The sequence below is a fragment of the Idiotropiscis lumnitzeri genome, chromosome 3 (genome assembly GCF_059441095.1).
Source record: "Idiotropiscis lumnitzeri isolate Australia: NSW breed Sydney's pygmy pipehorse chromosome 3, RoL_Ilum_1.0, whole genome shotgun sequence".
Taxonomy (NCBI): Eukaryota; Metazoa; Chordata; class Actinopteri; order Syngnathiformes; family Syngnathidae; genus Idiotropiscis; species Idiotropiscis lumnitzeri.
In genome coordinates this window covers 31,398,622-31,417,471 of record NC_142393.1, presented here as the reverse complement: position 1 = coordinate 31,417,471, position 18,850 = coordinate 31,398,622, and the positions used below count along the sequence as shown (strand labels likewise).

At 42.6% G+C, this 18,850-nt stretch overlaps 1 protein-coding gene across 2 annotated transcripts in view; it reads right to left on the bottom strand.

The window, feature by feature from the left end:
* Positions 1 to 18,850, bottom strand: part of LOC148340914 (fibroblast growth factor 14-like) — a 41,126-nt gene that overhangs the window by 6,040 nt on the left and 16,236 nt on the right. Inside the window, exons 1-3 of one of the 2 annotated variants that reach the window (XM_088290137.1) lie at positions 14,254 to 14,873; positions 10,721 to 10,831; positions 6,478 to 6,581 (exon numbers count right to left, since the gene is read on the bottom strand). In XM_088290137.1, coding sequence (XP_088146263.1) covers positions 6,478 to 6,581; positions 10,721 to 10,831; positions 14,254 to 14,446 — 408 coding nt within the window. In that variant the 5' untranslated portion in view covers positions 14,447 to 14,873. Of the gene's footprint in view, positions 1 to 6,477; positions 6,582 to 10,720; positions 10,832 to 14,253; positions 14,874 to 18,850 lie in introns of those variants that run through there. The other variant, XM_088290136.1, reaches the window with a different exon arrangement.

Sequence of the window (18,850 nt, the reverse complement as noted above, 5' to 3'; positions counted from 1 at the left end):
TCGTGCCAGAGCCACAGACATATTGTCATTCAGCTCAGGTCTGCCGGTCCGAGTCTCATAGCAACATGAGGAAGAGAGGCGACAACGTAGCCGTGGCAACCAACCAGCGCTGAGAGGGAGGGGTCAATGTGAGTGTGTGTGTGTGGGGTGGTTATTCGGCTGCTAGCGCGAGACATAAAGAAATGTAAACGACGACCATTCAGTAATTTAACAACCATTCTGTAATTTATGTTCTTCCACACTAGCTTGTTCTTTTAGAACACTCTTGTGGGAAGTCGTCACTGGGTGGTACTAAGCAGCTGTGAGTACATCATACTATATGTACGCACACACACGCAGACAGACACACACTTGTGGCTCGAGGGGATGAATGGAGAGGGGTTGAGGAGCATTTGCACAGCTATGAAACTAAATAATTGGTTGGTGACAAAACGAGGCAGGTGATGAAGATTGAATGCTCTATTTATGACACTAGCATGCCGCCACCAATCACGACTGCTCTGATTCCAAACAGTCACAGGATCTTTGGGGGATTGAATAGGTTGTAATACATATTTAGGTTCGACCTTGGGCCAAGCTTCATTATTCATTTGTTGAAGAAGACGATCTTTTGTGATGCGCGCAGTGCCCAGCTCATGTTTGTGCCGGTCAGGGAGGCCATGCATCATTCAAAGCTGCTTTTAGAATAAAAGCTGTTTGACGCTCAAGCTGAAGCCAGGTGAGTCATTTTAGCAGCGCTCGGCTGTGTGGTCCTGTCATCATTTTTAAATGGCAGTAGGGCAAAAGAATGAATGAAAGAGCACAGAGCAGAGTGAAACTGGGTCCTGAAGAAAAAGAGGGAGGATAAATCACAAAGCCAGCACAACGCCAACAGCAGCCTGCTGGTTGGAAAAACAGCGGGAGATTCTTTTTATCTTCCATTCACTATCTTGTATTTTTTCCACCACTTTTTTCCCCCTCAAAGTGCACATGGGCTGTTCTCTGGTATCTTTTTTTGTCATAGATGCGTAGAGTACTTATACAAGACTGAGTCCTCTATGTTCCGTACATAATCAAACACAAAAATGGCCACAAATATGAGGAACATCACGCTTCCTTGGTGCACCAAATTGCACAACAGATTACATTACTACAGTCCTGGACAAAATTGTTGTTACCATTCAATTAATGAACAACCCACGGTGAAGACTATTTGTAACTGAAGAAAATGCACAGCATAATCAAAAAACATACTGGAAATGAACGAAGTGATGTCAGGAATTGTTTCATTGTTTCATTTTTTTCAAAAAAACAAACTAATTAAACTGGCCAGGAAAAAATTAGGGCACTTTTAACTAATATTTTGTTGCATGACCTTTTCAAGCAGGCAATCAGTTAGCTCCAGCCGCTTCAGCACCTCTTTCAAATGTTCATTAGAAATAAAATCAGTATTCTCCAGAATAGTCAAATGTTTATGATGTCTACCCTGTTAGAGGACCACACATCGACTGACCGAAACAAAGTAGAGTTTTTTTTTTTTTCTTTTTTGCAATTTGAAAATGCATTCTACTACAATGCAATGTCAATTTTAATTTGATTAATTGTTCAGCCCTACTAAAAACAGTGCACACAAGAATGGCACTGAGTAATGTATACCTCTTTCAAGGCCAAACAATCCTAATTAGGATTAGTTCACCTTCATAAATAGTCACCTCCCTCATAATGAGTAATGCATTAATCACCGGTACGGGCCCTCATCCCACCCGTATTAAATGTTTTCGAGAACTTGGTTTTGTATTTCTTCTGTGAACACTAATCAATAAAACAGACAAGCAGTGATGAAATTGTGCCTAAACTGGTTTCTGGTTTGCAACAACTATGAGTGGCATCCAAAAGTAAACTGTTCAAAGCAACAAGCTGACGTGCGTGGCGGCGTCAACCCGAGCAGCCATTGAATGACAGAAAGGTCACAAGTTGTCCTATTCCTGAGAGATGTGATTGTGAGGGCAGATATAGGCTGAAGGCAGACTGGCAGATTCACTGCTCAAACACCAGAATGAACGAGGCTAGAAATTTATATATATATATATATATATATATATATATATATATATATATATATATATATATATATATCAGGAATGTTTTGTTTTTTTTGTCTTTTTAAAATTGCGGTTTTTACAATTTGAAAATTGCATTCTAGTGCTAAACTGAAAAAAAATGTTTTGGTTGAATTTACTCAATTTTATTTCATCAAGGGGTTGCACAAAATAAAAATAATCTGGCTCCTATTAAATTTTTAAGCAGATGTGTAATCTAATTCAGAAATGTATCAGGTGCCAGATTAATTTATTTCATGCAAAGAGTTAATGAAGAAATGAACTTAATTCAAATGAACATTTTTTTCAGTGTATGCAAATTCAATTCAAATTGATATAATGTTCAAATTTAAAATTAATTTGCTTTAGCACAATAAGCCAAAATTGATTGGCTCGTTAAAGAGAAAATAACTGGGGACCTCTGACATAGCATGTCTTTATCAGACAGTACAACCTACAATAAACGTGAGAAATTCTGCCATACAGTAAATATATTTATGTATTACAATCCAAGTTTTACTGGTTCATGATTTCAAATATTCATTATCATTCAAAACCCCTTGTTTAAAAATGTAGCATGCACTCTTTCAGTTTGTGGAAGTTGATTTTCACCCTGATGTGTGGGCAAACACACGTGTCTGTGTGCACTTCTCAGTTTGTGGGTGTGTTTGTTTCCAGTTATTATCACAGCAATAATTACCCTTGGGGATTGAGGGTAAACAAATCGTTCCACAGAAAAAGGAGCCAGTGAGCGCGACGAGGAGTAGTGTGGAGGAGGCAAGACCAAAGGAGTGAAGAGCGCTGCTGGAGACAGTTTTTGCGTAATTCTGCTGACAAATAAACTGGCTGCAAGCAGAGCCTCTTTGGTGGAGGTAAAAAGAGAACAAAACTTGAGGGCTAATTGACTGCCTCCAATCCTGTGAATTGTGCAGTCTTGCTAAAAGTGAGACTACAGGCCGCTGATTGAAGACTGTGTCACAGTGGGCATTTCGTAAGATGACATCTCAAATTGATGGCATACGAAAACATGCAGAAAAATTCACGTTCCACTCGGTATAAGTGCTTTCCTCCCTCTCACCTCGCTGAATACTAAAGGCATCGCGTTCACCCATCTCAGTGCCGCAATGACAGTGTTCTGAATGGAAACACCAACACACGTGTTCTGGCTTATGCACCAACCTGAAGAAAATGTTCTTTTGCTCAGCAGGAAGTTCAGGAATAAAAAGATAAATAATACAATTACATGGCCTTAGCAGTACTTTCTGGTTAGTGTAACACGTGGAATGAGGCAACAAAGAAATCTACAGGCACTTTAGAGTACCTGTTTGAAGGAGTGACGTTTTAATACTTTGCTTTGGCTGGTTTGTGTTGAGTATTCCATAATTGCCATCATTTTTTTGTTGTTTTTTTTTATGAATGGGGGACAATCTGTGAATTGCTGAGATGGCGTGACATTTGAATTTAAAAAAGACAATCACATTTGCTTGTATATTCTGAATACAAATATATTTACAATTTATTCAGCCATGCTCTAGAACACAGGTGTCAAACTCAAGGCCAGAGTTGGCAGAGGGCAAATCATGTGTGTCAACTTCCTGTTTTTCTTCACTTTTTGTTCACTTTGAACAATATTAAGATATCAGATATTGTCATTTATTTGTTACCAATCCTCCCCTTTTAAAACTAATTGAAGAATTGTTGAACAAACAATGGCTGACTGTCTTTCCATCAATTTGTTGTGTGTATGTGATAATGTAAGGTGACCATACATTTCTATGGGTTCACAGTCATAATGGCACTCTGAGGGAAACCGCAACTACGATGTGGCCCGTCCACAAAAATGAGTTTGTCACGCCTGCTCTAGAGCAAGAGTGTCCAACTCTGGTCCTCGAGGGCTCATCAGCAGGCACTGATAAGCCTGATAATGATCCTGATCATTTGAATCAGGTGTGTTGGAGGAGCGAAACATCAGAGACATGCTGGATTGGGGCCCTCAAGGACTGGAGTTGGACACCGCTGCTTGAGACTGCTTATCCTCACTTGGGTCTAAAGTGAGCTGGAGCCTCTCCCAGCTGTCGTTGGGGCGAGGGGTGAGGGCCACTCTGAACTGGTTGCCAGCACATTGGCACAGGGCACAAATGGTTTCATAACACACTTTCACACCTAGGGGGGATTTATTGTCTTCAATGAAGCTACCATGAATGTTTTTGGATACACAGATGAAAAGCAACAGGATGAGCAGCAGGGTGGAAAAGATGGATTAAAGTCAGTCATAAAATGATGGTGTCTGGCCTCCGTTGGACTCACTGAGCCCAGCATGACGAAATACACCATTTTGATACATTCTGATTAAAAACAAAAACATGCCGTGTATGAAGATCGCCAGCATGTAGTTGATACTCATGCACAGTACACACTCCCTTCTACTGCTTGTCTTGCTCACGCGCCAAACTCATTCGCACTTTGTGACATGGTCCATAATTATCAGGCTGCAGCTCATTGCACATTGAGCCATCTGTTGTTCACACCCTCATCTCACACACACACAACCAGATGTTTGGAATCTGGGATTCATGGAACAGTGCGGCCATGTATCACTAAGTTTGCAGCACATCATTAACAATTTGCAAGAAGAGGCTAAAGAATCTCGTGTAGCAATAGCAATTGTGGGATTCAAAGTCAAAGAGTGATTCTAGTGCAATAAGGGATGCAATCTCATTTGAGCTATAGAGTAAACTAGTGTGAGACAAGAGACTACAAAAAAATGCCAATACATTATTTAATTAATGTTAAAGGGGGCGTGGTGTTGAAAATGAATGGGGATTTATTAACTGCTTGTTTACCAATAGTTGGAGTGACTTCTCAGCCATCAAGTGTAAAATTAAAAGCCAAGTAAATCTCTTATCTAACTCTTTCTAAGGCAATATCTGTGAGCCAACTCTACAAAATTTTATAATATAAAAAAAAAAAAAAAAAAACACCATCACACACGAGTGTAGTGTCAGTTTAGTCAAAGCTAAAAGGTAAGCAGAGTTGCACTGCAGTTTCAGCACAGATTGGCATAGTTACTAGTGTGAGCTTCTGATAACCAGCAGTTTAAATCTAAAAGTTCCATTTAGCATTCATCAGTGATTTAATCCGACTGCGATTTCTCGTCAGTATTTTAGGCCCGCCCAGTCCATCCAAGTCAGCCAAACAATGTTGAGAACGGCCTTACTGGTTCCAAGTCACACACAGGTTTCACACGCCTGACACGCAGCAAAATAAATTAAAAAATAAAACAGTGTTGTATACCTTTCAGTCCCACAGACCTCAATGACAAGTGTCCCACACTGTGTGCATACGTGTGTCTGTTGTCTTTATATTAGTTTTTGTCTTTATTTGGCCTGTGTGCGTCACAGAATAACATCACAAATATGCATTCATTTTTGCTCATCACTTTAAAAAAAAAAAATCTCCAAAGGGATCAGAAACGTAGCTTCAGTAAATATAAAATCACAGAATAACATAACAAAATATTAATTCATTTTTGCTCATCACTTTAAAAAAAATACCCAAAGGGATCAGAAAAGTAGCTTCAGTAAATATAGCAAGGTAGTAAATACGTTTGCGGCATTCCCTAGCTCTGCCCCAATCTTCAAAAGCCAAACTCAGCATTTGCTTGAAACAGAACTGCCTCCCCCGAAACTGAGAACCTTCAAGCAGTGTGTAGAAAAAGATATTAGATGTACTTTAATTCTGTATCCTTTGTGTATTTTGACAGAAAGACACAGACTTTATATGAAGACACCTGGAAATGATTGCAAATTGTGAAAAACATACACGTTTACAGTAAGGCACATTTCCACCAGGCAGCACACTTAAGTGTAGCTGCCCAGGTGACACCGTAGCTCCATGAAATCCTAAGGAATGCTGCAAAAGGTTTGCATGGTACATTCCTAGTGTATACTGGTCTCCTGCAATTTTGTGGGAAAATTTGCGCACCACCACAAACTGGATTAAACTGAACCGCTTGGCAGATAGAGACCTTGTGAAGTTTAACGAGAATCTCTTCAGCTGCGCATGACAAGCTGCCAACTAGCAGCAGCCAATTAAATGTCAAGCAGTGCTGACATCATGAATCAGAGGCTGGATTTCAGTGTGTGGCTCCCTGCACGCGCACGCACGCATCACTTTGACAGGATTCTAGAATTCAATGTGGAAGTAGAGGGGGACTCCACTTCAGTTATTTAAAGGAAGTCCCGATGGGAGCGGGAGTTGCTGTGAGGGTGCTGAAGTGTCAAAATGTCAAAAATCTTTATTCAGCTCAGCCATGTCCTCTTACAGTTGGCAACTTGTCATTTGTGCTTTCACTGTTTTGATTTTGATCGCGTTTGTATGTCTACATGCATTTACTTACCGAGGAGTAGAGGTGACCCTCTCCGTTCATGGCGATGTAGAGACCGGTCTTTACTGATTGGATGGCCACAACTCTAAGTCCCACTGGAATTAAGTTGAACAGAGCTGCACAAAAAGATATGACGTGGTTGTATGTGCTGATGGAGCTTGGAAGAGTTGCTTTACACAAGTGACACAAGAATATTGTCATTGAATAAGTCTTATTATTAATCAATTCCTGAATGGTGTGCCCGATCAGTGTTGCTTCTTAGTCCATACGTTTTGGACAAATCCATGACATTTTTTTTTTTAGGTCTGAGTGCATAAAGGCATGATTGACAAGTTTGGTGCGAAAGAAGTTCAGAGCCCTGACCACAGCCTCATCAAACACCCTTGAACATCAGTGACCTCGCGATTGTTTTGCTTACTTTAAAATCGTGTCAAACGTCTATCCAGGAGAGTGGAAGCTGCTGTAGCTACAAGGGAACTCCATTTCCGTTCATGTTTGCTTGCCATTAGTCTTACTGCTTTTGTCCACATAGTGTATCTTTCATGGAAGTAGCTCTCTGTTATGCTGCAAATGATATGCGTGCATATAATCACAATAACAACTTATGATGAAAGGCTTGACGGCAGATATGACTCTTTTTTTGCAGTGCGTCTTCCCTCCAATCAAGGCTTGATTATGCGAGGGAAGGCAGAGTCCTCATTAATCAAGACTGTTTCCAAGTACTTTTTCAACCGCTCTCGAAACCAACACACACAACACTAAGCGATGAACACAAGAAATATAGGAAATGTGCAAAGTTGATCGTCCATAGCAGAAATGCTTCCACCTGATTAGAAGAGAAAATTAAAGCTGTAAGTGATGAACTTGGCCTTGCAGCCCGTTTTTTTGGGGGGGGTGCTCAAAATGATCGTCAAAATTACACACCATGCTACACACACGATAGACGGTGTAGGCAAAGAATAGGCTTGGCAATTTTGTGTCGGCCATGTACAGAGCGTACCCGCCTCAAATTGGGGCTCAAATCCCTCTGAATATGTCGTGGCACAAGCCCTACAATTTGCCCAAATAGCAGCTTCCAACAAAACGTCCGACTTCCATTTACATTTTGTGCCTGGGTTCTTGCGTCCTGTTATGATGGACATGCACCTAATTTTAGGTCAATTATTGAAACTGGTGTCAAAGGTTTTCTTACTTTTCAGGAGATGCAACGAAGACAACTTTAGGCTGCCGTGTTGTGGACCCTTACAATACATATCGGTCATGTTCCTGTGTTTTGTGGCTGATTGTGGTATTTTTCTAGTCCCTGAGCCTGGTGGATGGGCGGAGCCTCCAGTGCACATCTGCTTGGCATTCCAATCAGCTGGGTATATTGGTGCTGGAGAAGTGCTGGCCAGTTTCACCTAATTTGATCGTGTGCTTTTTTTTTTTTCACCATATATATTAGTTTCACTTCCTCCCATGTAGGCAATTCCGGTTTGGTCTAGATTTGATTTTTTTTGTCCTTTCTGTTTCTCAACCAACGTGATTTGGATCTGTTTGTCCCTTCTTGTGTAATCAGGCCTTATTTGCGTTTTTTATAATCACCTGTCTTTACACCAATTGGGCTGAGTTATTTTGTTAGTTTTTTACTATGCTTCCATTCCAATCATTTTTGTTTTGGATTTTTGTCTCCTATTCAAGCTTTTATTACGCTCGGCCCATCCACCTATGTTGCTTCCTGTTTTCGCGTCAGCCTTATGCTGATGTAGTCCTTTGTTTGTTTTTTTGCATTTATCCTTGCTCACGTTCTCACGCTCGCTTGGTTTAATAAAGTATTGTATTTGCGGATGAATTCTGTGTTTGGCTCTACTTTGGGGTTTTAACTTCTGAGCAGACGATCGTGACGCATATCACCAGAATGCACATGCTTTCAGAAATTGGTGGGTAAAAATGTTATAATATGAAAAGCATGTCAAGGGTCCAAATAGGAAAAATCAATCATCGTAAGAATAATAAGAAACAGCATTTTTAAGGGGGACTTTGCACCGCCTGATGCTCGGCACTAATGACATTTGTATGAACTGTTTACAAAGCATCACGCCGTTCTCAGCCTGCCAACAGAGCGTCAAAAGCCGGGAGTCAAAGATGGCTCGCATCCAGTTAATCAACATGCCGAGCCAAACTGTACATTTCTAAATGACTGGGAGGACTGAAAAATGCAAGCATCCATCCATCCATCCATTATCTGGGGTCGGTTTGCTGAGGCAGCAGCTTCAACAGGGAAGCCCAGACTTCCCTCTCCCCAGCCACGTCATCCAGCTCTTCCAGAGGGATCCCCAGCCGTTCCCAGGCCAGCCGGGAGACATAGCCTTTCCAGCGTGTCCTGGGTCTTCCTCGGGGCCTCCTGCCGTTAGGACACGCCACCTCACCAAGGAGGCGTCTAGGAGGCATACTAATCAGATGCCTTAGCTACCTCAACTGGCTTCTCTGAACGCGGAGAAGCAGTGGCTCGACTCGGAGTCCCTCCCGGATGACCGAGCTCCTCACCCTATCACTAAGGGAGAGCCCAGACACCGTTCGTATGAAACTCATTTTGGCCGCTTGTAACCTCGGTCTTGTGCTTTCAGACACAAACCCACAGCTTGTGGCCATAGGTGAGGGTAGGAACACAAATCAACAGTTAAATTGAGAGCTTCGCCTTTTGGCTTAGCTCCTTCTTCACCACGACCGACCGATGCAGTGTCCGCATTACAGCAGACGCTGTATCAATCCACCTGTTGATCTCTCGTTCCATCCACCCCTCACTCGCGAACAAGACCCCAAGATACTTGAACTGCTCCACTTGGGGCAGGATCTCTTCCCCGACCTGGAGAGGGCACTCCACCTGTTTCCGACTGAGAAACATGGTCTCAGATTTGGAGGTTCATCCCAACCGCCTCACACTCAGCTGCGAACCCCTCCAATGACAGTTGGAGATCACGACTTGAAGAAGCCAAAAATAACACATCATCTGCAACTAGCAGAGATGCAATATTGAGGCTACCAAACCGGAACCACTCATTGCCTCGGCTGGGCCTAGAAACGGTGACTTAGGGCAGCCTTGGCAGAGTCCAACCCTCGCCGGCAATGCGGACCAAACTCTGACATCGGTGGTACAGAAACCGAATAGTCCGTATTAGTGGGCTTTGTACCCCATACTCCTGAAGCGCACCCCACAGAGCACCCTGAGGGACACGGTCAAATGCCTTCTCCAAGTCCACAAAACACATGTAGATTGGTTGGGCCTAAAACCTGTTAGCCACGGGTGATAAAAAGTGGCAAAAAGCCCCAGACAATTTGGCTCCAGGAATCATTCGGACACGCACATCCTCCCACCATGGTACGGTTGGATGAATGACCTCAAGTTATACAAATAATCCTTGCATGTCATGACAAACAAAAATGCCCAGAGGCTATTTTCCTCACATGGTTCTTTTTTTTTTTTTTTTTTTTTGATTAACTTCCTTTCCTAACCCTTGTTGTTCAACTGTGCAGTTTTTGTATTCAATATGTGCCTAAATTGTTTGTATATGGCTATTTTTAAATTTATTAAAAAAAAAAAAACAACAATGGTGCAATCTAATGATGAAGACGCAAATGCTCAACTCCAAGAGGTGATGTTTCATTGTTAAAAGAACAAAAACAAATAAAACAAAAAACTTTCTAGAAGAATATTGAACGAAAGGAACAATATTGTTGAACCAAACAATGATATTAGAAAAAGTATATAATTTTGAAATATTACTAAAATAATAAGAACAGCATATTTGAATGCAGAAGACCCTTCTATCGACTGTGTTTGAGTCTTCCCAGACGTCGTGCTGTTGTAAAATGCGATTGGACAGTAAACAGCCAATCAGAATCCGCCCCATATCCGGCTCCTGATTGGTTAATAATTAGAGGAGAGGAGACAGAATCCATACGTGTAAAACCTGTTTTGTGCGAGCGTGTGGTGGGTCACATTTTGGTACATACAAAACATGTTTTCGTACGTGGTATTTGACATTACGGTTATGTAATTGTTGCTTGTACGCGGTTTTTCACATTACGCACATGTGAAACTCATTTTTGTACGCGGTATTTGACATTACGCTTATGTAATTGTGGCATCAATCTAACGCCATTTGCCAGGTCCAATTAAAGAGGGTCAACAAAGCCCCCCCCAAAACCTGACACTTGTTGATTCAGTGCGTGTGCAGTTTACGGTTAGGGTTTTTTTTTGTTTGTTTCTGCTTACAGGAGTTAGTGCTGTCATCTTTGGTCCCATCCAGACTTCCATCCTGGCCCATCTGGAGATAGAAGCCTTGCCTGCAGAACAACCTGGTCACTATGCCCTTCAGCTGCGGTTCTAGAGGAAAACAACATAGAGGACGGTTGGAAATAAAAGTAAATGGGAAGGGTAAATGCTGGAGATAAATGCATTTGTGTGATTCCAATAGAAGAGCTACGTATATCAAAAGGGATATATTTGCAAAATGGTTCAGGTTTGGTGGACCACTGCATTACTTGTAAATGTGTTAAACATTGTGTTTGGTTTACAAGTGAGCAGGCTCCTATCCTTTGGCAAGAGGTGGGATACCTCCTTGCATGGTTGCCAGCCGATCACAGGGTACATGTAGAAAAAAAAGAGCACACACACTCATATTCAATGCTCGGGATAATTTAGAGTTTTGAAATGTGGGAGAAAACCTGAATAGCTGTAGAAAACACCACAAAATCATGAAACGCCACACAGCAAACCCAAACCTTCAGATGCATTATGCTTTATATATTCTTTTTTTGTATTAACATGAGAGGAGCAAATATCACACAGCTTTGTCTTAGTTGCAATTTTTGATACAGTATTAGATCACATCAAACTGTAAAGCTGTACTAGTATGTTCTGGAATTAAATAATTACTATAGAGTTCTGAGAAATTTACATCCAGTTTGAACAATTTGTTGAAGGCCCATTTGAGATTCAGCCTGAGCGTAGTGACAGCCTCAACGCCATCCTGAGGGACTTCCTGCAGAGAGGACCAGTCAAGCGCAGCAAATCCATCACAGGATTGTCGTACTAATCCTTTCCTTACTGGCCATTGTTCCACTTGGAAAACTTTGATAAGGTTTTCGGGTCAAAGGGAGGCGATGTTTTAAATCACAAACTAATAAAGGAATATGGAAAAACGCATATGGCCACAACCCTTGTTCCGAAGCATCCTGGGAATCCCCTTTGAGGGTGTGTCAGAGAGGCAGAGAAATACGGATAGAGTCAAGGTGATGCACAGAGACAAAACCAAGGCTGACCCAGTTAGGGAGAGGGCGTAGGGGGGCGGGGGTCCATCTTTATGAGGGCTCCATTTTGTGACGGGAAGGAGGGAAGACGAGATGTGAAGCTTTGCAACAAAGTGTGTTCGTGTTGTGACACATTATCAGCATGGCATGGAGCGCAGTTGCAAATGAATATGCACATGCAGCATCTTAATTTGCTTGCTTTGATTATGACGACAGCATAGATATAGGCAACAATTTGAGACAGTTGCAATGATCTCATTAAAATGGGTTTCCAACTTGAGGAAAAGTGTAACCTTGCACTGTTGTCAAGGTCACACTTTGAACGCAGCTTCAGTTTTTGATGTTTCGTTTTTACATGCTCATGTCTGACCGTCAGGCTAAAACAAGCACTCCTCAGGCCACATTACGGACTTGGGTAATCAATTCAGACAGGATGCGTAGCGGAAGAGTTAGAGGTAAATGGGCTATTAATATACTCAGTTTAGATTTTAATCACAATTAAATGTTGGTGATGGATTGGTGATGCTTGCTGTATAATTGATGAAAATGAGTCAATGGTGGTCCACAGGGGAGCAGCACCTAATCATTTGTCCATTCAACTGTCCAACATCCACTTATTCCTTTAAACAAGGCTCCGCGCTGTTCTTTCCACAGTCACCAAGGTGATATTCCCTTTTATTCCCAGCATCTCTGTATCCTGTCTGTTACTAGGGAAATTCCCATCTTCGCGTTTCCATGACAACAGTCTCGTGATTCCACAGTGTTCCAGTAGAGGGGTATTCCCCCATACACACACACACACACACACACATGTACACCCCCACCCACCCACACACCCACACACACCCCTACACACAAGCTAGAACACACACATGCATACACACGTTGTGGTGGGCCAATCCGTTGAGCTCTTGTGAAAGTTGTACTGTCTGTCATTGTTCATTTAAGCCACAATCCAGGGTTTTACAGACACAAACAGACACACACACGCACACACCCACACACCCCCCCACACCCACACACACCCACACACACACCAGCTATATTTTATATGTGACACATGACAATAAAACCACTTGAGTGTCATTCCACCATCACAAATGAGACAACCATAGATGTCTTGCTGAAACAAATGCAAAAACATCACCTCCAATAGGGCAGCAGTGACGCACATGTGTGACTGTCAAATGAGAAACGCCGGAACCATCTTTGACTCTATGTCTCGGATGCCTATACTTGACAATAACGCGACGCGGAGCATAGCGCCTGAGTAAGCCATTGACTTTCCATACCTGCATGTCATTCCACTTCAAGTCAGGCTGACAGGCAAGACAGGCTTTCTGTGCACTACTCAGTGCACAGAAAGCCTGTCCATCATATTAAGATACATAAAAGCAATGCAGCTGACCAGCAATAATTAATAGCACAACATCAATTTTCTAATTTTCCTTCATTTTGCAATTAAACATGAGCTACAGTAAGAGAAGATGGGATACCTTTTTAGCATTATTTAAATTATTTGAAATAAAAATGATACACAATTAGACAGCTGTTGTCTTGCCCATCTAATAAAAAGCCAGTATGAATCCATATGTATTTGAATGTCTCCTTCAGAAAACCCCTGGAAGCCTGTCGGGGATGTTGGCAAGTTGCTCACAAACACTGCCAAGCTTTGTGTGTGTACTGGGGGGTGTTGGCTGGAAGGAGCGATGGCGAGATCTGAGGCAAAGGGAGAGGATTAGCGTGAAACCAAATGGAGGCAGGAGGTGGAGATGTAAAGACTAGAACGGAGGTTTGAATTAAATGCATGTGAAATCATTGAAAAAATTATATTAATAAGCAGGGAGAGAGGGGCCAGAAAAAAAATCTTCAACTGTGACAAGGACTTGAAGAGCTGAGGGAAAACAGATCCCTTGTGTTAATTGTTGCTTCTCTAGAGTCCTGGTTGACTTCCCGCAAAATCGATTGAGTACAGTACGATCACACATTTAAACGTCTGCAAACAGTTTTTGAGCTCCGCGTAAACAAAAAATAAACCATACACATTCAAGGTAGAAATAAACAAAAAAAACAGTCGAGAAATAATCAGTCAATAAAACAGCTTTTTTAAATGTACACATGCATGCATGCAATGAGTCAGACATTGAAAGAGAGAGGCGAGACAGACCAATCTCTGGTTTCAATAATGGATGCATTCGGAAACGAGTGAACCACAGGGCGCTACAAGACATGACAGTGCGTGTGCGCGTGTTTGTGTTCGCCACAGAAAGGAAAGGGTCGAATCTGTCAGTCAGGCTTCATGCGAAAACTAGGGTGTGCGAGATTTTGCGTCCAAATGCGTGCATGTATGTCAGCGCGAAGCGCGTAAAACGTATATTTGCGCGCGTTTGTCAGCCGAGCCGTGTGTGTGGGTGTGTGTGTGTGTGGGTGCGTGTGCGTGTGCGCGCGTGTGTCACGAGTACGTGTTCGTGTGCATTAACGTGTGTCCGCGCACACCTTGTCTCCGTAGCCTCCTCTTCTTCAAGCCAAATATTCGGACTTTGGAGAAGATGTCGACCAGGTTACCGTTGCACAGCCCCTGCTTCTTGCCGGGGCTCTTCCGTCGCCGGTGAGTGGTTGGTCGGTGGGCGTGTTGCTCCCTCGCCTGACGCTTCTGGCGGATCAAACCGCTGGCGATGGCCGCTGCCATGTCCCCGCCGAGACAGCCGACACAAAAGCAGAGCCGACTCCGCCCGCGTCTCCGGTCTCGTCACTCGTCTTCTCCGGATCCGGGGCTCGGATCGCAGACGATACCGCACCCCACAGTCGCGGCACTGCCGGCTACAACGGCCCCATCACTTCAGAGTCCGAGCTATTCACGCCGCTGCGCGTCACGGCCACGGGCCATTGGCTTCAAACGCACAGCGGTTTACCTGTCCGTCACGTCCCGCCGCCCCGCCTGTCAGCAGCGCTCTATGAATGGCACCTGCATGCGCTCATCGAGGTGCCTTGCCTGTGCTTCTCCCCATGGCCGTCAGGCAAACGCGACCCTCTGAAGGACACAATCCGGACACCACTTTCCCAACAAAACGTTTGATTGTGTTGCGCTGCGAGGGGCGCGAGGTGCGCGTGCAGCCGCGAGCCGCTTCAGGTGTGTAAAACAAACGTGAGACACACACAGTCACGACGGAACTCGAGTGCTTGGACTTTCAAAGTTAAAGATATATCCGCGAAGGCAAGTGGATGAGCAGCCGCCTCCACTTAAGGGCAAGGAGCTTTGCATAAAACGTTCCTATGTCTGTCTGCCGGTTACAATACAAAACCCAAGATTAATTGCTGACGGTTTTGTGGTAAATTCATTTTGTGTTCAAATTTACTCAGCAGCACGCTGAGAGATGTGGTTAGCGCACCTGCCTCACAGTTCTGAGGTTCGGGTTCGAGTCTCGGCTCTATCCTTTCTGTGTGGAGATTGCACGTTCCTCCTATGCTTGCGTGGGCAAAAGGCTATACTTCGGCTTCCTGAAAAAAAACATGTTTCTTAGGTAACGTGAAAACTAAAAAGAAAAGAAAAATCAGTGATTGTGTGATTGTGAATGGTTGATTCTGTCTATTTGTGATCTACGACTAGCTAGCGACCATTCCGGGATGTACCCCATCTCGAGCCCAAAATCAGAGGAGAAAGTCTCCAACCCACAGTGAACTTAGATTGAGGATACGTAGTTTATAAAAATTTATATATTGTAGACAAGAGCAGCACATATGTACTATAAACTCACCACGCATCCTTAAATGCCAAAGCTGCGAAGCAGCGAAACGTTTATTTTGAAAGCAACAAAAGGGATACCATAGTGATTTTCCAGAGGCTGCTTGGACGTTGCTGGGCGATCTGTGGAGTCTCACAGAGGCGCTGAAGCCACGCGCCCAGCGAGCATGAAAACAGCTCGTCATCGTGGGTGATGTCATCGGAACACAAAATTAATATATAGGTATATTATTCAGAATAAAAGCAGTTCAGAAAATCAATGACTGAATGCGTATTATTTGTATTTTTTAAACCAGTTATGTAAAAAAATGCATTTGCACCACAATGATGCGTTTGTTCGAAAGCTTTATTGCTTCCAATAGTACCATAACTATAGGTAAAGGATAGTGCCCAAGGACCACATGGGCAGCCTGCGGGTCAGTTCTAAAAACAGCGCACCACTAATAGGTCGTTGTGATTTTCTAGGAATATTGTAGAGGTGATTATTTGAAAACGTGGACATGGCAGCAATTTGTTGGGGGGGGGGGGAGTGTTGACTATTGATTAAGATCTGCTTCCTCATTATTGTGAGAAAGTATTATGTAGTAGTAGTAGTATAATATATGACACAATAATATAAGACATATTAAAAATAATTCGAACAGAATTATTTCAGAAGTGCATATTTAACTGATAACCCTATACAATAATTAGTTCCAAATAAATGGGCCTCAGTTTCAACACAGTTGGTGACCCCTGCAGTAAAGCAATAATGAGTAGAGTGTAACTATACCAATTAAGTCTGAAATTGAGGCCGATTACCCCTTCTGATCAACGTCAGCACAGTCTTGAATATTGGATGTTTTGAAAAGATGATCCTGTGGGGTGGAGTGTGTTGTCTCCGCAATCATTTCAGAAAAAGATTGAGGCCAAAAATCATAACCGTAAAACCTCTTCAAAATTTAGGATTGCCAATCAGACTCTGTGATTGTGACATGAAACGGTGCAATGGCCAATTGGAAAGTGAGCTGATACTCTTGGTGTTGTGGGACACAAATGGAGAAACAATTATTCGTGTTGAGTGTCTGTATTATGTGCCTCACCGAATGACAAGGAGAAGAGTTTGGCACTGCAATGCCATTACCAGAAAAGCTAACTCGCTCCTTCTATTTCTTCTTCTGGTAACATGAGGCACCATACTGAGTCCCAAAGGTCGGTTTTGGTACTTTGACAGAGATCAGGTTTAGAGAAGACTTGTGAGTGTGGGTGGAGATAAACAGTTCATCTCATTTGTCTAATTGCACCTTCCTAAAACTTTGTTTACACCGCCCGCTAGAAATTCCATTGAGGAGGAAATAGACATATTTCTGAGTGATGAAATGATCATTTCTTGATGTCGTCATTTCATGGAGACGTCAACTAAAGATGACATCACATCAATTGCACATGTCACAAATGCACTGACTGCATATCAGAATTAATACTATCACCACTAATGTCCATTTTATGCTTTGTGTTTGAAGTGGGATTAAAAAGAAGTCAAATATCAACACTGATACGCTTCACAACTTTGCTGATACAAAGATGAGCCACTCATCCCCAATGTGTGCAGTGCATACTAGGAAGGGTTTATAAATATGCCAAAAAATGGTGTTATGCCGCTTATGCATTACATTGAATGGGGAAACTGTGAAGAAACATCAAAACGTTTTTAATATTATTTCAGTGGCCAAATGTACTTCAGAAATAGCAGCCTAATTACTGCTAACCAACAGGTTTGGCTCAGTGTATTTTTTTTTCATCAAATATTGCCCTAGATAAACAGACAAAAATATGTATATCAAACTACAATAAACAAGAATCGACACAAACACGGATTATAACTATGTAATTTGAAGTCCTGTGTTGTTATGGGTCCTGCTCAGTTTTCATACGTCACCATCTAGGCGTTACAGGACTCCACCAGAGGATACATCAGATGTCCCTCGAATTAAGTTAGCGCTTTGAAGCTCCCCGATGCTTGACCCTTGCACCTCCATGTGTGTGTAAGACAATTGAGATGCTCTTTAATATGGCGGCGTGAGAAAAACTTCTGGGTTGCATTCAATGGGCCGCTTATCCTCGCAAGGGTCTCAGGCATGCTGGAGCCTATCCATGCTGTCATTGGGCAGTAGGCAGCCTGAACTGGTCGCCGGCCAATCACAGGCCATACAATGACAAATAACCATTCACACTCCCAATCACACAGAACATGCAAACTCCACACAGGAAGGCTAGAGCCCGGATTGTAACCTATGACCTCGGCACTGTGAGGCGGTTGTGTGAACCACTTTATTCACATTAATCACTGGAAATGCATGCTCATAGGTGACCACAATCTATCCCACCAGAAATGCTCTAATTGACTATGAGACTGCACATGTACGCATAAAGGTTGTTCAAAAAACAGAAAACAATATGGCTCCAATGATGAAGTCATCTCAAGTGAGACTTTAAACTGTCATTTGAAAGACATTGAACCACGTGATCTATTGATGTGCATGTATCATTTTTCCCGACTTAACTACACTGTGCAGTTAAGCAGGCTAAACAGCTCCTTCACTCATTAGCCCGTTACCAAATGGCAGTCAGTGTTTTGTGAAATGCGCTCTAAAAATAAAATTGTATTGTATGGTAGAGTATTAAAAATGCAGGCGGTTTGCTGCTGCTCCCCTTTCAAACATGCTCAGTTGATACACGACGTAAGTGGACTCTGATCGTATTTCCTCACGTGTAAGAGTTGTGACAGTCATGGTTCGGGTATACGAACCTCACAATTATCATCTCAACACGTCCAACGTGTACATTTTGCTGGTTGGTCATACATACAATAGAACGCGTGGCAAAAACGCTTAAGCACCATGGACAGCGAGCAACACAAACACTATTACGTGGAAGGCCACTTGAGAGCGCCAGAGTACGTGTAAGCGCAGTGGCGTGGTTTCAGGAGTTGATAGCTGGGATGGGTTTTTTTTTTGTTTAGTTTTGTTTTTTGTTTTTTGTTTGCTTGTTTGTTTGTTTGTTTTTTGTGCTTCTTTTGCTTGCTATCTTGCTTTTGTTACTGAACAAGTCGTGTCACTTTGGCTGGAAATGTCTCCCGGATGAATACTGGAATGCATAGATGCACTCCGTCCATGTCACACACCAAGTGGAATAGTTGAAAAGAAACCGAATCTTAACGTACATTAAAAATGTACACCATTTACACACTACTTCTGCTGCTTTTTATAGCAACGCTGTAAACGCCAAAGGATTAATTCTGCTCAGTGATTACTCTTTCATCCGCAGACACGTCTCATGCAATAAACACTTACACACATAGAACACGAAAAC